General features: G+C 43.3%; 1 protein-coding gene across 1 annotated transcript; it reads right to left on the bottom strand.

Moving 5' to 3' along the window:
- Positions 1-3573: 3573 nt before the first annotated feature.
- Positions 3574-22567, bottom strand: LOC117467307 (uncharacterized). Its single transcript, XM_034110866.2, has 15 exons — positions 22450-22567; positions 22099-22188; positions 21493-21537; positions 20555-20719; positions 19592-19677; positions 19388-19506; positions 16965-17085; positions 15602-15740; positions 15428-15523; positions 10738-10818; positions 7661-7800; positions 7088-7159; positions 5971-6682; positions 5709-5821; positions 3574-3726 (listed from the first exon to the last, which is right to left on the bottom strand). Exons 3-15 carry the CDS (start codon positions 21532-21534, stop codon positions 3672-3674), a joined length of 1941 nt encoding a protein of 646 aa, XP_033966757.2. The 5' UTR covers positions 21535-21537; positions 22099-22188; positions 22450-22567; the 3' UTR covers positions 3574-3671.
- Between the last annotated feature and the right edge of the window lie 326 nt (positions 22568-22893).

Genomic DNA, 22893 nt, shown 5'->3' with positions numbered 1-22893 from the left:
TTCCTCCTCTTCCTCCTCCTGACGTAGCTCTTTGTTTTCTCATGTAAGAAAAAAAAAAACAGTTGCCAAAGTCTTATTTTATGCAGGGGGAAAAGGGATTTTTTTTTTTAAATGTGACATTAAAGGAGGCCGACACTGAACGCCCCCCCCCCCCTCTCACTTTACCGTGGATCTGAAATGTAAAACACTGTGACTCTGCAGCACAAAACGTTGCCTTCAAGGACATCCGGTGAACCCGAGAACACTCCATTTGCACATCGAGTTTGGGCGAATCAGATAAAAATGACATGGGGGGGGGGGGGGGAAGGGGCCGCCATGATTGCTTCACACTGTGCCCCCCCCCCCCCCCCCCTTTAAACAAACTCTTCTTCGTTGGTATTAAGCAGCAGTACTGGGAGCATGCATTAAACCTCCCCCCTCTCTGCAAACATTTTAAACCTTTTTTCTCTGCTTGAAAAACATTTGGGAAAGACTGAAAGAACCCCTGCATCACGCTCAGATGTGCCTTTTTATTTTTGTTTTTCTACTTTACAGAAATAAGCAAAATGGTGTTTAAAAAAACAAAAAAAAGCTAAAAAAATGTCATGTTTAGAACAAAGTTATACACTATGAAATTGTACATGTTTGTGGATACTGTGTATATATAACATGTATACACTAACTAAATAATTTGTATAAAGTGTTTTTCTTTCCTCCCTTTTCATCCGCATCTGTTCAGACGAGTTTAGCCTAATAATCCTGCAGCAGGCGGATAATAAAATTTAAATAAAACCGGTCACTAACAGACAATCTCCTGAGGAAAGCCATGCCCCCCCTCCCCATTAAAAAAAAAATATGATATTAAAATATGCCGAGCACTTAGACGTGTGCTTAACTTTCTACTAATGGCCTTTTTCTCCTTTTCAAAGACTTTTTAACGCTCATTAAAACAGGCGGTTTGAATGCAGGTGAACACACACACACACACACACACTTGTATTCAGCCTGCAGGTGAAGAATTGGACTTTATTTCTTGTTTGTTTTCTTCTGATAAAACACACTTTGTGCACTTTAGGCTGTACTGTTGTTGAAGAGCCGTGGTTGTTTTTAGGTCCTGTTTGAAAAAAAAAATGCAATGGTCCTATGCAACTGTTCAAACTCGCTTTCTACGTGCATTAGGGCGGAACACACACACACACACACACACACACACACACAGGAGGACGTCGCCGCAGCATGAGTGGGATTTCAGCGAAAATTCAACAAAAGGAAAACTTGTGCTCTTTCCTCTTCAAAATATAATCCCCTCTCATGTTCTGTCCGTGTCCCGCCCCGGCCAGTGTTGACGGGATTAATTATTTTCAGATGTTGTCCTTTTTGTTTTAGTTTTTTTTCTTCGTGTTTGTTTGTTTTTTTACTTTAACCCCCAGATTTTCCTCCGGTGGCACTGTAAAAGCTTCATCCAGCAGTCGGTTTATTTCATGGTATGTGGCCTTTTAACTGCTTTGTATTAATGGTCTTGATGAGATTAATAAATCACCCAGTCTTATTTTGTACTGAACTACTCATTTCTCTCCTCGTTTTCTTTTGTTTTTACTGTAAATTCAGCTTTTTGAAGGTTTTTAAGTTGAAAAAAGTTGAACATTTTGGGAAATTTCGGGTTATTGTCATATTTTCTGGTGTGTTGGGTTAAAAAAACGTTGCTGCGTTTCTGTTAGTCGGGGCTAAAACTACATATTTAATTATCAATGAATCTGTTCAGAATTGTTATTAATTCATTGATCATCTTGAAGTTTATCAAATGTCAACAAATGCCCATTACAATCTCACAGAGCCAAGCTTGCTGTCTTCAAATGTCTGATTTAGTTTGAACAATATTCAAAATACCTACAAAAATATTTACTTTAAAGAGTCCTCTCCTGCAGATGTTCAGGTGTATATCAGTATGTAGTGTCTCTACTTTAAAGAGTCCTCTCCTGCTGATGTTCAGGTGTATATCAGTATGTGGTGTCTGTACTTTAAAGAGTCCTCTCCTGCTGATGTTCAGGTGTATATCAGTATGTAGTGTCTCTACTTTAAAGAGTCCTCTCCTGCTGATGTTCAGGTGTATATCAGTATGTAGTGTCTCTACTTTAAAGAGTCCTCTCCGGCTGATGTTCAGGTGTATATCAGTATGTATTGTCTCTACTTTAAAGAGTCCTCTCCTGCTGATGTTCAGGTGTATATCAGTATGTAGTGTCTCTACTTTAAAGAGTCCTCTCCTGCTGATGTTCAGGTGTATATCAGTATGTAGTGTCTCTACTTTAAAGAGTCCTCTCCTGCTGATGTTCAGGTGTATATCAGTATGTAGTGTCTCTACTTTAAAGAGTCCTCTCCTGCTGATGTTCAGGTGTATATCAGTATGTAGTGTCTCTACTTTAAAGAGTCCTCTCCTGCTGATGTGCAGGTGTATATCAGTATGTAGTGTCTCTACTTTAAAGAGTCCTCTCCTGCTGATGTCCAGGTGTATATCAGTATGTAGTGTCTCTACTTTAAAGAGTCCTCTCCTGCTGATGTTCAGATGTATATCAGTATGTGGTGTCTCTACTTTAAAGAGTCCTCTCCTGCTGATGTTCAGGTGTATATCAGTATGTAGTGTCTCTACTTTAAAGAGTCCTCCCCTGCTGATGTTCAGGTGTATATCAGTATGTAGTGTCTATACTTTAAAGAGTCCTCTCCGGCTGATGTTCAGGTGTATATCAGTATGTAGTGTCTCTACTTTAAAGAGTCCTCTCCTGCTGATGTGCAGGTGTATATCAGTATGTAGTGTCTCTCCTGCTGATGTTCAGGTGTATATCAGTATGTAGTGTCTCTACTTTAAAGAGTCCTCTCCTGCTGATGTTCAGATGTATATCAGTATGTGGTGTCTGTACTTTAAAGAGTCCTCTCCTGCTGATGTTCAGGTGTATATCAGTATGTAGTGTCTCTACTTTAAAGAGTCCTCTCCGGCTGATGTTCAGGTGTATATCAGTATGTAGTGTCTCTACTTTAAAGAGTCCTCTCCTGCTGATGTTCAGGTGTATATCAGTATGTAGTGTCTCTACTTTAAAGAGTCCTCTCCTGCTGATGTGCAGGTGTATATCAGTATGTAGTGTCTCTACTTTAAAGAGTCCTCTCCTGCTGATGTTCAGGTGTATATCAGTATGTGGTGTCTCTACTTTAAAGAGTCCTCTCCTTCTGATGTATATCAGTATGTAGTGTCTCTACTTTAAAGAGTCCTCTCCGGCTGATGTTCATCAGTATGTAGTGTCTCTACTGGGACATGGCTCCATGTTTTAATATCCAAAAAGCTCTTTATTTTTCTCATACTGCAGCTGCACCTCTTTTCACTGAAAATAAGTAAAAATTCTGAGAAAAAAAACCTGAATTTGAATTCTGAGGAAAAAGTGTTTTTGAGAGAAAGAGGGATTTTAGCCTTTGCAGACCATTTACATGCACTAAATCCTATTTAAGAAACCTTATCAAATTAGTTTATAATCTAAAAGTCAATGTCCAGTATGTTTCTTAAATCTTTTAAAATGTTATCTGGAACAAACAAAGATGTCCACCAAAAAGCAAAAAACAAATCTTTATTTGAGGCTTGTTGATTGCATGCATTTCCATTTGGGGCAAAAGTCTCCTTGAAATAAATACATTGGAAATAAAGTAAATGTTCACACGGTGCTGCAGGGCCCCTCGCTGTCCTCGCTCTCCTCCCACAGGCCCCCCCTGAACACAAGACACAGGTCAGAAATTATCATTCATAACGTTTTTATTAAAGGAAAAGACTCTTAACTGAAAGATAATGGATTTACTTTAAAGTACAGCTCTTTAATAGGTTTAATAGTACAGGTCTCAGATATATACAAAACACCAAACAGATCATTGCAGCATTACCCATAATCCCCTCTGTTTCAAAAGTGCTGATTCTCTGTCTGTTACTTTAGATGAAAATAAGGAGCCCCTCCCCACGCCCCTCTGAGAGAGATATTTGGTTAAAAAGAACACAATAGGCGCTTTCACACCGGAGTACTTTTCCCCCCGTAAAACTCTGAAAAGTTTTTTGAAGCCGCCATTGTTTTTGCTGGCATTAGCATTAGCATTAGCCCCGCGCACCAATGGAGAGAGACTAACTTATGGCAACACAAAAACATGGGAGCGGTGGAGATGAGGAGGTGTCGGCGTTCTGGCGATTTACTCTGAAGCCAGTGACGTCAGCGGCTTCATTTGACTAATCTTCCCCCAGGGACTTATTCCGGTGTGAACGCGATCTGTACTCAGTTCCATGGGGGAACTAAGTACGGCAAAGTACTTGGTGTGAAAGCGGCTCATGGAGCTCTAGGAGGAGATTCAGGTGATAATAAGGGGGGGGGGGGTTACCTTGGTTGCTGATTGGCTAATGGTTACACAAGACAACACATCGTTATGACATCATAAAGTGGCCAAAATCTGATCAGCTCATTTTCAGACAGGTTTTTATAGAAATGGATCAAAAAGAGAGAGAATCTTTGTTCCTGAAACTTTCAGAGTCTCTTTCCACAGAGGGGACACATGTTGATGTAGAAGAGACATGAAGAAGAGGGGACACATGTTGATGTAGAAGAGACATGAAGAAGAGGGGACACATGTTGATGTAGAAGATACATGAAGAAGAGGGGACACATGTTGATGTAGAAGAGACATGGAGAAGATGGGACACATGTTGATGTAGAAGAGACATGAAGAAGAGGGGACACATGTTGATGTAAAAGAGACATGGAGAAGAGGGGACACATGTTGATGTAGAAGAGACATGGAGAAGAGGGGACACATGTTGATGTAGAAGAGACATGGAGAAGAGGGGACACATGTTGATGTAGAAGAGACATGAAGAAGAGGGGACACATGTTGATGTAGAAGAGACATGAAGAAGAGGGGACACATGTTGATGTAGAAGAGACATGAAGAAGAGGGGACACATGTTGATGAAGAAGAGACATGAAGAAGAGGGGACACATGTTGATGTAGAAGAGACATGAAGAAGAGGGGACACATGTTGATGTAGAAGAGACATGAAGAAGAGGGGACACATGTTGATGTAGAAGAGACATGGAGAAGAGGGGACACATGTTGATGTAGAAGAGACATGAAGAAGAGGGGACACATGTTGATGGAGAAGAGACATGAAGAAGAGGGGACACATGTTGATGTAGAAGAGACATGGAAAAGAGGGGACACATGTTGATGTAGAAGAGACATGGAGAAGAGGGGACACATGTTGATGTAGAAGAGACATGAAGAAGAGGGGACACATGTTGATGTAGAAGAGACATGGAGAAGAGGGGACACATGTTGATGTAGAAGAGACATGAAGAAGAGGGGACACATGTTGATGTAGAAGAGACATGAAGAAGAGGGGACACATGTTGATGTAGAAGAGACATGGAGAAGAGGGGACACATGTTGATGTAGAAGAGACATGGAGAAGAGGGGACACATGTTGATGTAGAAGAGACATGAAGAAGAGGGGACACATGTTGATGTAGAAGAGACATGGAGAAGAGGGGACACATGTTGATGTAGAAGAGACATGAAGAAGAGGGGACACATGTTGATGTAGAAGAGACATGAAGAAGAGGGGACACATGTTGATGAAGAAGAGACATGAAGAAGAGGGGACACATGTTGATGTAGAAGAGACATTACCCTTTATGTCTAAAGTGTGTGTGTACCTGATGTTTTCCCGGCTGGGGGGGGGGTTGTTGTTGGAGGTTTTTCTCCCTGCCGGGGCCGTCTGAATGGGGATGAATCCTCGGCCGTCTTTCTCCGGAGCCGAGTCCACCTGCTGCGCACACACACACACACACACACACACACACACACACACACACACACACACACACACACACACACACACACACACACACAGCAGGGGAGATTTTCATTTATTGTTTATGTTTAAAAAGGTAAACACTTGCTTTGCGGTCGTCCCACCTGTTTGGGGTCGTCCCAGATGGGTCTGAAGGCGCTGTTGGGATGTAGTGGGGGGGGGGAGCCTTTCTTCACGCTGACCACTCTCCTCCCATAAGAGCTGATCAGGCAGGGGGGGGGGTGCGGGGTCAATCTGGGGATCTGCCACCTCAGACACATCGCCCTCTCTCTGGTTCCCTCTCTGGTTCCCTCTCTCTCTCTGGTTCCCTCTCTCTCTCTGGTTCCCTCTCTCTCTCTGGTTCCCTCCCTCTCTCTTGGACCCTCCTTCTCTCTGGTTCCCTCTCTCTCTCTGGTTCCCTCCCTCTCTCTTGGACCCTCCCTCTCTCTGGTTCCCTCTCTCTCCCGGGGCCCCTCCCTCTTCAGCAGCACTGGCTCCTGGCTCTCCTCCTCTTCCTCTTCCTCCCCCAGCCTGCCCCCCATCAGGGTCCCATCGGGGCTGCAGGAGGACACGGAGGAGAAGCTGAACCCCGAGGTGTCGTCGGGGTCCGTCTCCCCCCCGCTCTGCAGGTGAGGGTGGGGGGGCTCCTGCCTGTAGGTGCCCTTCCCCGAGTCGCTGTTCTCCCCCCACGCTGCGGGGGAGGAGGGGGCGAGGAGGGAGCAGCAGGCGTGCCCACAGTCCGGGTGAGGGTGGGAGGTGAAGGTCCTCCTCACGGGGCTGCAGGACAAGCACTCCACCCGCATCGAGGGGCCGATAGTGAGGCCGGACCCCCCCTCTCTGCAGGGGGAGGGGAGGGAAACGCATGAAACACTTAAAGGTCACCTATTGTGCAAAATCCACTTTTTCATTTGTCATCTACATCAACATGTGTCCCCTCTGTGTCCCCTCTGTGGAAAGAGACTCTGAAAGTTTCAGTAGAAAAGATTCTCTCTCTTTTTGTCCTGATCCATTTCTATAAAAACCTGTCTGAAAAAAGTTAAAAAAATTAAATTGCTACAGACACAAAAAAATATCCACTTGTTAGTTGAATTACCATGGAACAATAAGAAGCTAACGTCTTGCATGTATCTGCACTCTAATCTGAATCGTGCAAAAGATACAGAGATCATGGTGCAACATTTTGCACATTGAACTGAAACAGTCCTGCAGTGCTGCCTCCAGCCTACAGGGGGCGACACTGACCTCCGCACTGAGCTGCTGCCTGCTGTCTGTTGTCTCCTGCAGCCTTCAGAGCATCCTTCAGACTCTGCATCACTGCAGACAGGAAAACACATTTAAATACACATTTAAAATCATGTTCACTTTTTAACTTCTTTCACATCATAATAACTTTAAAGTCAAGTCCAAGTAGGTAGGTAGGAAGGTGGATAGGTAGGAAGGTGGGTAGGTAGGTAGGTAGGTAGGTAGGTAGGTAGGTAGGTAGGTAGGTGGGTAGGTGGGTAGGAAGGTGGATAGGTAGGTAGGTGGGTAGGTAGGTAGGAAGGTGGATAGGTAGGTAGGTAGGAAGGTGGATAGGTAGGTGGATAGGAAGGAAGGAAGGAAGGAAGGAAGGAAGGAAGGAAAACATATAATGCAGGATATTATTGTCAGAATGGATTATTCAAATAAGGCCAAATATACATGACTGTAATAATGAACAGTGGGAGTTAAGTCCAGTTATTAAGAGAAGCTCTGGAGCAGAGAGTTCTCTTCCAGCCAGAGGAGATGTGGATGTTTGAGTATAACTACAGTGTGTATATGTTGGTGTTTCCTGACCTCTGACCCCCGGCCTCCTCCCACTGGACGTCCTCCTGCAGGGTCTGATGGCAGCGAGTCAGAACGCTCCTCAGCGCGCGCTCTGCTCCCAGCAGCAGGCTGCAGTCAGGGTGCTCCGGCCTCGTCCACTGCAGCAGGCTCTGCAGCGCGGGAGGGAGGGAGGCCACAGGTACTTCATTAAAAAAAACGACGCTTTATTTTATTTTATTTTAGCTCCTAAAGAAATAATTAAAGTTATTTCTTCTCTGTTTAGAAATTGAAGTAGGTGCTTTTTTCAGAGCATGTATCACAAGGAGGTAAACACATCTTCACTTTATAGAAAATTAGGTAACCATATAAATACTGCTTAACTGAAGTCTGTGCTTTAAATAAAAAAAATCAGGTTCAACACTGCTAGATATTCTATTCTATTAAATGACCTTAAAGGTGGGGTAGGTGAGAATGGAGAAACCAGCTGGAGTGCGCTAGAATTTGAAAGTACGCAACCGAAAAAAATCTGCCCCTTCCTCCAGACTTCCTTCCAGAGCCCCTAATAATAATAATATATTTAATTTATATAGCGCTTCTCATCTGCCAAGACAAATCTCGAAGTGCTTCACAACAAGGGATACTGATACGCTTTGAGATAATAAAAGACAAATAATTGTAATAATAATAATAAGAAATCAAAAAATAAATATAAAATAGAGTACAAAAGTAAAAGTCGGAGATAGCGATAAAAATGGCAGTACTCCAGGTGTACCGTGCTCAAAGTTTATTTGAAGGCCTGCCGAAAGAAGAGGGTCTTAAGGCCGGTTTTGAAGACCTCGGTGGAAGGGGCAGATCTCAGCTGATCTGGGAGGGAGTTCCAGAGGCGCGGGGCGAATGAGCAGAAGGCTCGGTCTCCCATTGTTCGGAGACGTGTGCGGGGGATGTAAAGAAGAGGAGCGTGGCTGGAGCGGAGAGAGCGGGTAGATGTGTGGGTAGTGCTGCGTACCGGTACGCCGAACCGGTACTGGACTTGTAAAAAGTTTCGGTTCAAGTCCGGTTAAAACCGGAACGTCAGGAACCGGTACTTGGACTCGCAAAAAAACTAGCACTTACGTATATTCTGGTGTCTGTGGTTATTTAAACATTCCCTGATAAACGTTATTCAGCGTCAATAAATGAGTGCTAATCCCAGTGTGCTCAGTGTACAACATCACATGTCATTTCACCTTCGATTTACGGTTTGAAAACGTAGAATTTCGCCACATGCTAATGCTAACCGGAAGTGAAGAATTTTCAGAATAAAGTTTAAGTTAATAGTGTGAACTTTCGGTTTTTTCAGAATAAAAGTGATTTAAATTAGTGTTTTTAATTCAAAAATTACGCCATATCAACATTGATTTTAATTTCTAACAGTATGTATTGTAGAGTTGTAGAAAATACATGGTGCACAGACAGTACAGTACACTCTGACTGTACAGTCACTAGAGTGTAGCCTATACTGTATATTAGGTGTGTAACAGTGTGATGCGTATAGTCTACTCTACACTCTACCTTTCAGCAACGTTTTAGGGATTTAGGCTCAGTCAGCTCAGGGACTGTTGGTTACTTTAGTTTGGTAAATGAAATAAATGTTTGAACTTTGTAGTAGTTCACTGTAGTTGCTGTCATAAGTCATTTGTAGACTAAGTGGCACATTTGTACTTTGTAGAGAAATGTAGACACAAGTTGGAAGGGAGCACAATAAACCTGATGAGTTTGAATTTGAGTTGATTATGAGTTAATTTTCAATTGATAATTAGCTCACAATAAGTTCACTTTAGTTACTCACACAACTTGACACAAGCCATGGGTTCAGGTCCGGACTTATAAGTCCGGACCTGAACCTGAACCTCTGGACTTGAGTCCGGACCTGAACCTGAATGTGAGTCCAGGTACGCAGCACTATGTGTGGGTATGAATGAGGTCACACAGGTATTTTGGGCTTTGTCCATTCAGGGCTTTGTACGTGAGGAGCAGAACCTTGAACTGAATCCTGTAGTGGACTGGGAGCCAGTGTAGTTTTGCAAGTATGGGGGTTATGTGTGCGGACCTTTTTGTACCGGTGAGAACTCTGGCTGTGCTGTTCTGGACTAGTTGCAAGCGGTTGATGGATTTGGCTGGGAGACCGGAGAGGAGTGCATTGCAGTAATCTAGTCTCGAGAAGACGAGTGCATGAACCAGTTTTTTGATGTCATCAGTTGAGAGTGAGGGCTTCAGTCGGGAAATGTTTTTCAGGTGAAAGAAGGAGGTCTTGGTGATATGTTTGATGTGGGCTTGGAAAGACAGAGTGGGGTCAAACCTCACACCGAGGTTGGTGACAACGGAGGAGAGAGGAATGAGCTGACCATCAAGGGAGGGGCTGATGTTGGCGGCCTTGGCAAGCTGGTCGGTGGTGCCTATAAGGATTGCCTCCGTCTTGCTGCTGTTGAGCTGAAGGTAGTTGGTGGTCATCCAGGAGCGGATGTCTTCCAGGCAGGTGTTTAGTGTTTGGATAGTGGTGGTATTGGGTTGTGTTTTGATGTAGACCTGAGTGTCGTCGGCATAGCAGTGGAAGTTGATGTTATGTTGTCTGATGATATGACCCAGAGGTAATAGATAGATTAAAAACAGGTTCGGCCCCAGCACTGAGCCCTGTGGGACCCCGCATGTCACTGCGGTGTCGTCAGACCTGGAACCCCCCAGAGACACGTGGTACTTCCCCTCCTCCAACACACACGAACGCGCACATGACCAATGAGGGCACGAGATAAGTCTGTGCCCAGATGGAAGGCTGACAGGCAGGTAGGCCATCCAGTTACTTTAGCCGGGCCGGCTCAGATGATTGGTCGTGCTTTTTACAGCGCCACGGCTTCCACAGATGAAATAATGTTATGTATTTATTGCTATCGGGATGTTAAGAGCATTCCATGGAATATAACAAAAAGTGTTTCTGAAGTGAATTACCTAACCCACCTTTAAATTATATTATATTGAATGAGATACTTCCTGGTTCCAGCTTTTACATTTTTAATTATTGGACACATTTGACTTGCCTAAGTTGACCTGATCCCCTGTAGCTGCAGACTCACCTGGATGTGGCTCAGGTAGGCGTGGATTCTGGAGACGGGAGCGAGCAGCAGAGAGAGGAGCTTCATCTCCTCCTGACCGCTCTGAGGAACACAGGGAGGAACGTTCCTCGGGTTCTTTAACAGGAAGTAAAGGTTCCTCTGGTTCTTTAACAGGAAGTAAAGGTTCCTCTGGTTCTTTAACAGGAAGTAAAGGTTCCTCAGGTTCTTTAACAGGAAGTAAAGGTTCCTCCGGTACTTTAAATGGAAGTAAAGGTTCCTCTGGTTCTTTAACAGGAAGTAAAGTTTCCTCTGGTACTTTAACAGGAAGTAAAGGTTCCTCAGGTACTTTACCAGGAAGTAAAGGTTCCTCTGGTTCTTTAACACAAAGTAACGTTCCTCAGGTTCTTTAACAGGAAGTAATGTTCCTCATGTTCTTTAACAGGAAGTAAGGCTCCTCAGGTTCCTCAGGTTCTTTAACAGGAAGTAAAGGTTCCTCCGGTACTTTAAATGGAAGTAAAGGTTCCTCTGGTTCTTTAACAGGAAGTAAAGTTTCCTCAGGTACTTTAACAGGAAGTAAAGTTTCCTCTGGTACTTTAACAGGAAGTAAGGTTCCTCAGGTTCTTTAACACAAAGTAACGTTCCTCAGGTTCTTTAACAGGAAGTAATGTTCCTCATGTTCTTTAACAGGAAGTAAGGCTCCTCAGGTACTTTAAGAGGAAGTATAGGTTCCTCTGGTTCTTTAACAGGAAGTAAAGGTTCCTCTGGTACTTTAACAGGAAGTAAAGGTTCCTCAGGTACTTTAAAGAGCCTGTGACACCATCCCAACAACTGTTGTGCAATGAAATATTGGGCTACTAGTAATCTCGAACCGTCAGTTTAAAAAAAGAAAAAGCGATACCGTTTCGTTAAATATCAATAATTTCGAACATCGCGGGGAAATTCCTTCACTCATTTTGAAGGTTCTTTAACAGGAAGTAAAGGTTCCTCTGGTTCTTTAACAGGAAGTAAAGGTTCCTCAGGTTCTTTAACAGGAAGTAAAGGTTCCTCCGGTACTTTAAATGGAAGTAAAGGTTCCTCTGGTTCTTTAACAGGAAGTAAAGTTTCCTCTGGTACTTTAACAGGAAGTAAAGGTTCCTCAGGTACTTTACCAGGAAGTAAAGGTTCCTCTGGTTCTTTAACACAAAGTAACGTTCCTCAGGTTCTTTAACAGGAAGTAATGTTCCTCATGTTCTTTAACAGGAAGTAAGGCTCCTCAGGTACTTTAAGCGGAAGTATAGGTTCCTCTGGTTCTTTAACAGGAAGTAAAGGTTCCTCAGGTACTTTAACAGGAAGTAAGGCTCCTCAGGTACTTTAACAGGAAGTAAGGTTCCTCAGGTTCTTTAACAGGAAGTAACGTTCCTCATGTTCTTTAACAGGAAGCAAAGGTTCCTATGGTTCTTTAACAGGAAGTAACGTTCCTCAGGTACTTTAACAGGAAGTAACGTTCCTCAGGTACTTTAACAGGAAGTAAAGTTTCCTCTGGTACTTTAACAGGAAGTAAAGGTTCCTCAGGTACTTTACCAGGAAGTATAGGTTCCTCAGGTTCTTTAACACAAAGTAACGTTCCTCAGGTTCTTTAACAGGAAGTAATGTTCCTCATGTTCTTTAACAGGAAGTAAGGCTCCTCAGGTACTTTAAGAGGAAGTATAGGTTCCTCTGGTTCTTTAACAGGAAGTAAAGGTTCCTCTGGTACTTTAACAGGAAGTAAAGGTTCCTCAGGTACTTTAACAGGAAGTAAGGCTCCTCAGGTACTTTAACAGGAAGTAAGGTTCCTCAGGTTCTTTAACAGGAAGTAAAGGTTCCTATGGTTCTTTAACAGGAAGTAACGTTCCTCAGGTACTTTAACAGGAAGTAACGTTCCTCAGGTACTTTAACAGGAAGTAAAGTTTCCTCTGGTACTTTAACAGGAAGTAAAGGTTCCTCAGGTTCTTTAACACAAAGTAACGTTCCTCAGGTTCTTTAACAGGAAGTAATGTTCCTCATGTTCTTTAACAGGAAGTAAGGCTCCTCAGGTACTTTAAGAGGAAGTATAGGTTCCTCTGGTTCTTTAACAGGAAGTAAAGGTTCCTCTGGTACTTTAACAGGAAGTAAAGGTTCCTCAGGTACTTTAAAGAGCCTGTGACACCATCCCAACAACTGTTGTGCAATGAAATATTGGGCTACTAGTAATCTCGAACCGTCAGTTTAAAAAAAGAAAAAGCGATACCGTTTCGTTAAATATCAATAATTTCGAACATCGCGGGGAAATTCCTTCACTCATTTTGAAGTTTTGGGGGAAGCCGGAAGTGACGTCAATGCAGGAACGCTTCGAGAGCTAAACACGGACAAAGTGTGTTGTCATGCGTAGAAATGGTGAATTACTGAGTTTAGGCACGTTAATAACGTTTTAATGAAGTTGACTACAGTATATTCATATTTGTCAGTGCTTTCATGTCAATTCGGCGACATAAACATAAATGATCGTGGTGAAGATGATGATTACATTAGGATTAAAAATCGGGAGTGAGAGCTGCTGAATTTCCTCCCGTCGGATGTGATATAAAAACAAATCGATTATTTTTGTGGTTATAAACTCAAGTGGATGAAACTACATTTATTGGTGCTTTCATGTCAATTCGGCGAACATATGATACATTAAATGATGAGTGAGGATGATGATTAAAAATCGTTTGTTTGAGCCGGTCTGCATTTACTGATGAGAAAACAAACCGATGCTTTTTGTAGTTGTAGTAGTACACCAACGTGGATTAAACGTGTGGTTTTTTACCACAATGTTGGGGAAATTAATGGATAAAATGCACGGATTATTATTATTATTCCCACTCCGATCGGGACACTAGGTCCACCGTTTCCCCGCAGCGAGGCTCCCCCGTTGACAGTTTACGTGGGCTGGGTGCAGTGGGACTGTGGGTGCAGGGGCGGACTGGCCATCGGGACGAATCCCGATGGGCCGGTACCGAAGTGGGCCGGTCGGATAAGTAACTAGCACATCCCCCATAGGCGGGCGCGTGAGGCTCAGGTTTGAGAAGGCTAAATAACTTCTTTTACCTGACGCTGCCCGCCTCCGGCGTCTATAGAAAAGAGATCCACTCAGTGTGCGGAGTTTAAATCTCTCAAGTCATATTACAGGATAAAGGAAATACAGTTTAAACTGCCGTATGCAGAGAAGACGCCGACGTGTCGCACTTATCATTCATATCACATCATCGATCATATAATATCATAATATATCATATATTTCCTTATCTGAGTCAGCTTCTCCAGCCTCATCTGGCCGTGCAACACTCACAGTGTCACAGACTGTATGCAGAAGTATTATTTAACACATTATGTTGACGAAACACTCGAGACAAATGTAATTAAAGTCAGATCCACTCGTGTCTTAGACGTGAACGCGCTCTCAGCTGGAGAGAGAAACCCTGGCTTGATTTACCGAGTTGATAACCAGCGTCGTAGGACCGCTTAGCGAGATCTCGTTTGTTAGTTTTAGTTGTGTTAGTTTGTTTGTTACTCAAACATATCCAGGGTCTGTTGAACTGGCTTCGTAGTACAGGGCACAGGTGGCTAGCAGCGCTAATGTCAAAGACACAGACATTATACATTATATTTGTATTTTACATCCCCCGCTCCCCCCGTTGACAATTTACTAGCGGTACCGAAGTGGGCCGGTCGAGAGTCCCGGGATGATTTTTAGTCCCAGTCCCACTGGCTACATGACCGTATGATCGCCCATATTGACGCACCTCATTCCTAAACTTCTAACAGATACAACATAAACCGATCCTTCAGCCTCATATGAGCTCTCAGACACGTTCAACATTAACCTGTCATCGCTGTCTGAGCTTGCTGCTGTGTGCGCCGTCGTGCGTTAACATCTGACTGTATATATATATAAAGGTTTACATGCAGATGCTGGGATCCTGGACGGTGCAGCTGGAGCGCTGTGCCCGCAATGACGTCACCCATCATTTGGCGGGACTTGAAGAATCCGCGAGAAGATCCAGAAAATTGTCAACATTGAAGGCAGATTAATGGTTATCAAAGTACAAATATCCAAAATCAGTTCAGTAACGGTTTTCAAGGGGACCATATTTACTCAAATTGATGGGTTTGGATGATGGGGGAAAACCGTGTCACAGGCTCTTTAACAGGAAGTAAGGCTCCTCAGGTACTTTAACAGGAATTAAGGTTCCTCAGGTTCTTTAACAGGAAGTAACGTTCCTCAGGTTATTTAACAGGAAGTAAAGGTTCCTCTGGTACTTTAACAGGAAGTAAAGGTTCCTCATGTCCTTTAACAGGAAGTAACGTTCCTCAGGTTCTTTAACAGGAAGTAAAGGTTCCTCTGGTACTTTAACAGGAAGTAAAGGTTCCTCAGGTTCTTTAACAGGAAGTAACGTTCCTCAGGTACTTTAACAGGAAGTAGCGTTCCCCTGCTGTGTATTGATTTTCTTCTATAATTTAACCCAAATAAATCGGCACCTCCCCTTTTTCTAGAAAACAAGTTATTTGGTACCAGTTTGCACCTTTTGATAAAACTCCATAATAATTTGACAAATACTGTTAAAGAATAAATACATACTCTGAATTAGAAGCGAAAGAGTTGTGCAGTTTTAAATCGTTAATATTGCGCAGAAACGTGCTCAATGATCAGTTTGATGAAGGTCATGGTTACCTGCTTCTTCTCGGAGACGCTGATCCGGTTGAACTCCAGCGAGAGGAAGGAGGCGAGCGTGGTCGTGTATCCGAGGTACATCTCTGAGAACGCCGTCTGCACGACACGAAGCAGAGAGACTCAGGGCGGGGTTCAGAGCAAAGGACGGAAATCCTTCTCAGATCAGTAACTCACGTCGTTCTGTCCGATGAGCTGCAGCACGATGTCTCCGATCAGAGACTTCCAGTGTTCTGCCGACAGTCTCTCCTGCAGGGTGTTCCTGAAGAGCAGGTGCCTCTGCAGCAGCTGCTCCACAAAGCTCACAAACGTCTGACTGAGAGACAAAAACACACGTTTTCTTATTTCACAACAAGAGGAGCGGAGCTGCAGGCAAACATGATTTTTCAGGTGATTTTGGGATATTTTAACTTAACATATAGAAATGTGCAGCAGAAGTAAAAGGTTGATTAGATATCAGATTCATTTATTTTAACCTATTTTGTTATTATTTATTTTATTTTATTTAGCAGCATTTTGGGCATTTTCTATGGAGCATTTTTGAAGCAGTTCAATCACAAGTTGATTTATTTGTTTATTATTTTATTGAGCAAAATTTTTTGCAATTTGTTTATGATGATGATACATTTTATACATTTATATAACAATTACAATGTAGGCCTAGTACAAAACGTAAAGCACACTAACGGCCCCTACACACGGCGGCGTGCGTTGCCGCTTCAACGCTGGCATGCCAGCATGGATGTAGCATGAATGCTTTGCTTTGTATGTCCGGGGCGGGACATTCATGTGATTGGTTGTTGGTTGTGTTGCTCGCGTTGACTCCCCAAGCTCAAGACACGCCTACCGCCAAGCGGCAACGCACGCCGCCGTGTGTAGGGGCCGTAACTCTTAAAGGTAGGTAACGGCCCGTCCACACAGCGGCGTGCGTTGACGCTTGCCGGCGGGCTCCGCTTCGCTTCCCACGATGCAGTTCGGCTAAAAGTGACGTCACCCCATTCAAAGTGAATGGGCAGAAGCGTTGGAAGCTTCAACGCACGCCGCTGTGTGGACAGGCCGTAAGAATGGAGAAACCAGCTCGAGTGCGCTAGAATTTGAAAATACACAATCGTAAAAAATCTGCCTCTTCCTTCAGACTTCCTCACAGAGCCCCTCCTCCAACACACACGAACGCGCACATGACCAATGAGGGCACGAGATAAGTCTGTGCACAGATGGAAGGCTGACAGGCAGGTAGGCCATCCAGTTACTTTAGCCGGGCCGGCTCAGATGATTGGTCGTGCTTTTTACAGCGCCACGGCTTCCACAGACGAAATGTTTTTATGTATTTATTGTCAAAGCTTTTAATATATTCATTGCTATCGGGATGTTAAGAGCATTCCATGGAATATAGCAAAAAGTGTTTCTGAAGTGAATTACTTACCCTTCCTTTAATTATAGTTTTATTTAAAACACCTAAAACTTCCCTCTGAGTTGCAGAATTCATACAGAAACCATGATGACTAAAGTTGTGTTTGTGTATATATAAAGGTGTACTCACTATGGCTCCAGGGTCATCAGGTGGTCCGGGGGCTTCCGGTATTTGTCGTACAGCTGGTTTAACGTCGACACGTATTCCCACTCCGAGTGGAGCAGCTGCATCGCCACCTGATGACGAGCGTCTGGAGGAAAAGAGAAACATTTTAATTAACGATAAATCACAATTCTGCCCCCAGCCTCCACCCCAGCCTCCACCCCAGCTTCCACCCCAGCGTCCACCCCAGCTTCCACCCCAGCGTCCACCCCAGCTTCCACCCCAGCGTCCACCCCAGCGTCCAACCCAGCCCAGCCCAGCGTCCACCTGTAGGCTCGGGGGGTTAGTTATTTAATCATCACTCATCGTGGATGTATATCTGTGAGTGACGAGGCCCGAGCCTAGACGCCTAACTCAACTATATGCTGCTTCTAATAAACATGTTAAAGAAACACGTGAGTTGTCTGACTGAAATGTATATATTTTTTTCTCAGATCATTTAGTTTTTCAAACAAATCTCCGGATTGTGAAAATTGAATTTATTTGTCTTCTGAAAATCTCAGAATTCCGAGAACTGTCCAAATTCTGACTTTTTATTAGAAATCTGAAGAAAAAACAATTACATTTTCTCAGAGATTTTTGTTTTTTGAAAATCTCATGAGTTTTCTCTGAGAATAGTTTTTTTCATTTTGTATCCTGCAAATCTCAGTATTCAGATTTCTTTCTCAGAAAAATGTTGCCGGAAAATCCCAGAAATCAGAATTTCCTTTTTTGAAAAAAGAAATATATAGAGTGCACCCGGAAAGTATTAATACCCCTTCACTTTTTCCACATTTTGTTATGTTTCAGACTTCAAAATTGATTAAATGTATTTTCTCCACATTCTAGACACAAACCCTCATAAAGTGGAAAAAGTTTTAAAATAATTTTTGCAAATGAATTAAAAATAAAACACTCATGTGCATAAATATTCACACCCTTTACTCAATACGTCGTTGAAGCACCTTTGGGAGAAATTACAGCCTCAAGTCTTCTTGAGTATGCTACACGCTTGGCACACCTATCTTTAGAACGTTTCTCCCATTCTTCTTTGCAGATCGTCTCTAGCTCCATCAGCTTGGATGGGGAGCGTCGGTGCACAGCCATTTTCAGATCTCTCCAGAGATGTTCAATCGGGTTCAAGTCTGGGCTCTGGCTGGGCCACTCAAGGACATTCACAGACTTGTCCCGAAGCCACTCCTTTGTTATCGTGGCTGTGTGCTGAGGGTCGTTGTCCTGTTGAAAGGTGAACCGTCGCCCCAGTCTGCGGTCCACAGCGCTCTGGAGCAGGTTTTCATCAAGGATCTCTCCGCACATTGCTGTATTCATCGTTCCCTTGATCCTGACTAGTCTCCCATCCTGCCGCTGAAAGACATCCCCACAGCACGAAGCTGCCGCCACCGCTTCACTGGTGTTGGCCAGGTCTGGTTTCCTCCAGATGATCAGGCCAAAGAGATCCATTTTGGTTTCACCAGACCATTTGTTTTCATCATGGTCCTCTCGGTGCTCCATGTGGGCTTTCATGTGCCTTTTGCTGAGGAGTGGCTTCCTTCTGGCCCCTCTGCCATTAAGGCCTGATTGGTGGAGTGCTGCACAGATGGTTGTCCTTCTGGAAGGTTCTCCCATCTCCACAGAGGAACACTGGAGCTCTGTCAGAGTGACCATCGGGTTCTTGGTCACCTCTCTGACCAAGGCCCTTCTCCCCCGATGCTCAGTTTGGTTTGGGCGGCCAGCTCTAGGAAGAGTCCTGGTGGTTTCAAACATCTTCCATTTGCAAATGATGGAGACCAATGTGCTCGTTGGGACGTTCAATGCTGCAGACATGTTTCTGTACCCTTCCCCAGATCTGTGCCTTGATACAATCCTGTCTCTGAGGTCTACAGTCAAGTCCTTGGACCTCATGACTTGGTCTGTGCTCTGATGTGCACGGTCAACTGTGGGACCTCATACAGATGGGTGTGTTCCTTTCCAAGTCATGTCCAATCTATTTAATTTATTACGAGTGGACTCCAGTCAAGTTATAGAAACATCTCAAGGATGATCAGTGGCTGCACTTGAGCTCAGTTTTCAGTGTCAAAGCAAAGGGTGTGAATACTTATGAACATGTGATATTTCATTTGATTCTTTTTAACACGTTTGCAAAAAATTATTTCAAAACGTATCGTGTGTGGAATATTGAGAAACAAAATGAATTTAATCCATTTTGAAATAAGGCTGAACCATAACAAAATGTGAACAAAGTTAAGGGGTATGAATACTTTTCCGATGCACTTTGTTTCTCTCAGAATATTTTTTTCTTTTTCTGAGAATCTCAGAACTCCCAAAAATGTCACTTTAAATAACAGGAAAAAAATGCCTTTCATATCTGACATCTGTAACAAAATGAGTACATTTATTGATATTTTTCTCACCGGTGCCCTCACTCAGTCCGGCTTTGAGTCCCTGCAGGAAGCAGTGCAGCAGCAGCTTCCCCCGGGACACACACGACGCAGCACACACACACTGCGTCCTGCGCTCACACACATCACCGCTGAACGAAACACAAGGAACCATGGAAACAACTGCTATTTATTTATCTATTTAAGTATTTAAGTATTTCTTGTTGTTTTACTGACCTCTTGGCTGTGGCGCCCTTGTCTTCCTGCAGAGGTTTCTGTCTGTAGAGCTGCAGGATCTGACCGCTCATCACCCCCAGATCCTCCTGCGAGAAAACAAGCAAAACACTCAGGAAATACACCAACAAATATTATTAACGATGTGTGTTGGGTTCAAACCCCACTGCAGCCAGCATGTCGTTGTGTCCCTGCAAGACACCCCAAATTGCTCCTATGGCGGGGATTGTCCACAGTATTGAGTATGTAAGTCGCTTTGGATAAAAGTGTCTAACAAGTAACATGCAATGAAATGTACAAATAAAAATATATACAAAGCACAAAAAACACACCATGGAGATGTATTGAGATGTTCAGTTGACGGTGTGTCAGGGCGTTGATTAAACAGCTGATTGCTGCAGGTGTGCCTCAACAGAAGACTACTCTGAAATGTGCAGCCTTTATCTCCTACGTCCCTTTGAACTTTGGATTATACTTATTTTTGTATATGGATATGACTATTGTGGTTGCACTGGATTTAAAGAGAACTTCTGCAAAGTGCCGGATGCTGTCGAAGGTGAGCAAACACTGGAGAGTTCACTATGGAGTGAAAGGTATGACATAAAGAACAGGAAAATACACGTGTTGAAAAGTCAGAAAAATAAGTATTGTAAAAAATGAATAATAATAATAAAACAATAGATAAATGGTGCAAAAATAATGAAAAATTAAATAAAAAATGTGGAATTGCTTGAAGAAGAAAAAACATTTAGTGAGTAAAAATAAATAGAGAAATAAAATATCTGCAAAATAAAATACGATAAATAAAGTAATAGATTTAAAAAATGGTATATAGTTATTCTGTCTAATAACTGTAATGGGTGCACATCTTTGAGAGAATATAACCCATGTTATGTATTATGATTATGTGATCACAACCCTCTGTCTCCACATGATCCCATGCCCCTCATCATCTGATGGTCTCACCCTCAGAGCCTCCACCAGCGCCTCCACACGCAGAGCCTTCTTCCTGCAGCTCCTCCGGTTCTCCTGCAGCTCCTCCCTCAGGTCGCTGTCTCCATGCTGGATCTGACTGAGCTCCATCAGGGCGCCGCTGAAGCCCGACTTCAGCTCCGACACCATGCCCTGCAGCTGATCAGTCACAATGTTAATTACATTCATCAAAGCGGCACAATAAAACACGTGTTCACACTCCTGATGCTGTACGCATTTTAAACTGACAGGGGCCCCTCTGACCTAACAGCGGGACACTGTGAGCTGGCTCACTGGTGTGGGGTCGGCGAGACAGCGAGACACCGCGGAACTCAGCCTGGGCACACACACAAACTCCCAGCCAGGCTGCGGGTGTGTGTGTGTTTCGGGATGGGTTTCGCTGTCTCTCAGACGGCCACTGGGGGGGGGGGGGGGGGTGCTGTATGAGAAACCAATGCGAGTTTGGAAAATTGCACAATATACATTTATTCTAGTATACCTTAAAGATGGGGTAGGTAAGTTTGAGAAACCGGCTCGAGATCGCTAGAATTTGAAAATACACAACCGGAGAAAATCTGCCACTTCCTTACAGAGCCCCTCCTCCAACACACACGAACGCGCACATGACCAATGAGGGCATGAGATGAGTGTGTGCCCCGATGGGAGGCTGACAGGCAGGTTGGTTGTACTTTTTACAGTATCACGGCTTCTACAGATGAACATTTTTTTATGGATTTTTTGTCAAAGCACTTCAGATATTCATTGCTATCGGGATGTTAAGAGCATTCCATGGAATATAACAAAAAGTGTATCTCGAGTCGGTTTCTGAAACTTACCTACCCCACCTTTAACAATGGAATTATGATCAGTAGAAATGGCCATGACATGGGACCTGTAACAGAGCATAATGAGAGGAGCTGCAGGATAAATACCTTTGAGATCTCAGAGACGAGCTCGGCCTCCTGAGGCTTCATGACCTTCAGAGACACACAAACCGCACACAAACAACACAGACAACAGGGCTGTTTGCAAACTCTGTGATAATCTGCACAAACATCACAAGTGTCCAAAGCTGAGAACATTAGTAAAGTAGAGTTTGCAAGTCCACTGTGCAAAGAAAGGCATGCTCTCTTGTACACAAGATATCATTCTGAACTAAATGCATATTTAATTTGTGGAAAAAGGACAAAAACGATATTAACTCCAACTGTATTTCCAGTTGCTTTAAGCACACATGAATTTAAAAACCAAAACAGCCTATGAATACTTTTCTGCAGAATATTCAGCCAAGTGTATTTATAATTTAACATATGTATATGTATTGCATTAATGTAAGCATACAATAATCAATTCTGCTTAATAATACAAAATTAAGTTTTTAGTCAATTGAGTACATGTACAAGTATTTTTGGTTTAAAGCACTGAAAACATCTAATTTCTTTCACATGTCCCTACCTATATATTAAAGTGTATGCATTAACTAGAAGAGTTCAAATCACATTATAACCCAGATTTAAAGAGTTACATCATGTGTGTACCTGCTCAGATGTTGCTCTGCCAGCAGCCGCTCTGCTGAGGAAGCGTCCGGCTGCCAGAGAGCTGCAGGAAATATCTGCCAGAGCCAAGATCTGCTTATAGACAGAAGGCAGGATCAGCAGAACAACTGAACATCCAACATGCAACACATTTGTGTTTTTGCAAAAATGCATAATTTAAACGCACTTTTAAACTGCCTAATAACAGATCTCCTTATATCACTTTCAAAATGTGCAGAAATCTATTTTTCCTGCAGGTTGTGAGACGTCCATGCTACTTAAAAGCATCTTATAACATTTTTAAACATGATTACAAGTGGGTGAAGTTAAATGAATAAAAGCAACAGGACTCGCCTCAGTTAGAGCTCTTAGATATCCCTCCTCCAGACATCTGAAAAGAGGCAGTAAATCCCCCCAAAAGACCCCAAATATCCAGTGCTTCCTCCTCTGTGGAGACGTGTGGATGTAGTGATGAGCGGTGTGTGTGTGTGTGTGTGTGTGTGTGTGTGTGTGTGTGTGTGTGTGTGTGTGTGTGTGTGTGTGTGTGTGTGTGTGTGTGTGTGTGTGTGTGTGTGTGTGTGTGTGTGTGTGTGTGTGTGTGTGTGTGTGTGTGTGTGTGTGTGTGTGTGTGTGTGTCTCTCTTGTGTAGCAGACAGCGTGTACATGAGGTGTTTCTCAAGGAAGTCACGTTCAGTGTGTATCATGTAAACACCGTACAGGAAACACTTTACTATATTATTGTAAAACTGTATATTGTTGTGCATTTGTGTAAATGTTTTCCTTTTCAACATTTTATTG

Source organism: Pseudochaenichthys georgianus, chromosome 22, assembly GCF_902827115.2.
Source record: "Pseudochaenichthys georgianus chromosome 22, fPseGeo1.2, whole genome shotgun sequence".
NCBI lineage: Eukaryota > Metazoa > Chordata > Actinopteri > Perciformes > Channichthyidae > Pseudochaenichthys > Pseudochaenichthys georgianus.
This window is presented reverse-complemented; position numbering and strand designations above follow the sequence as displayed.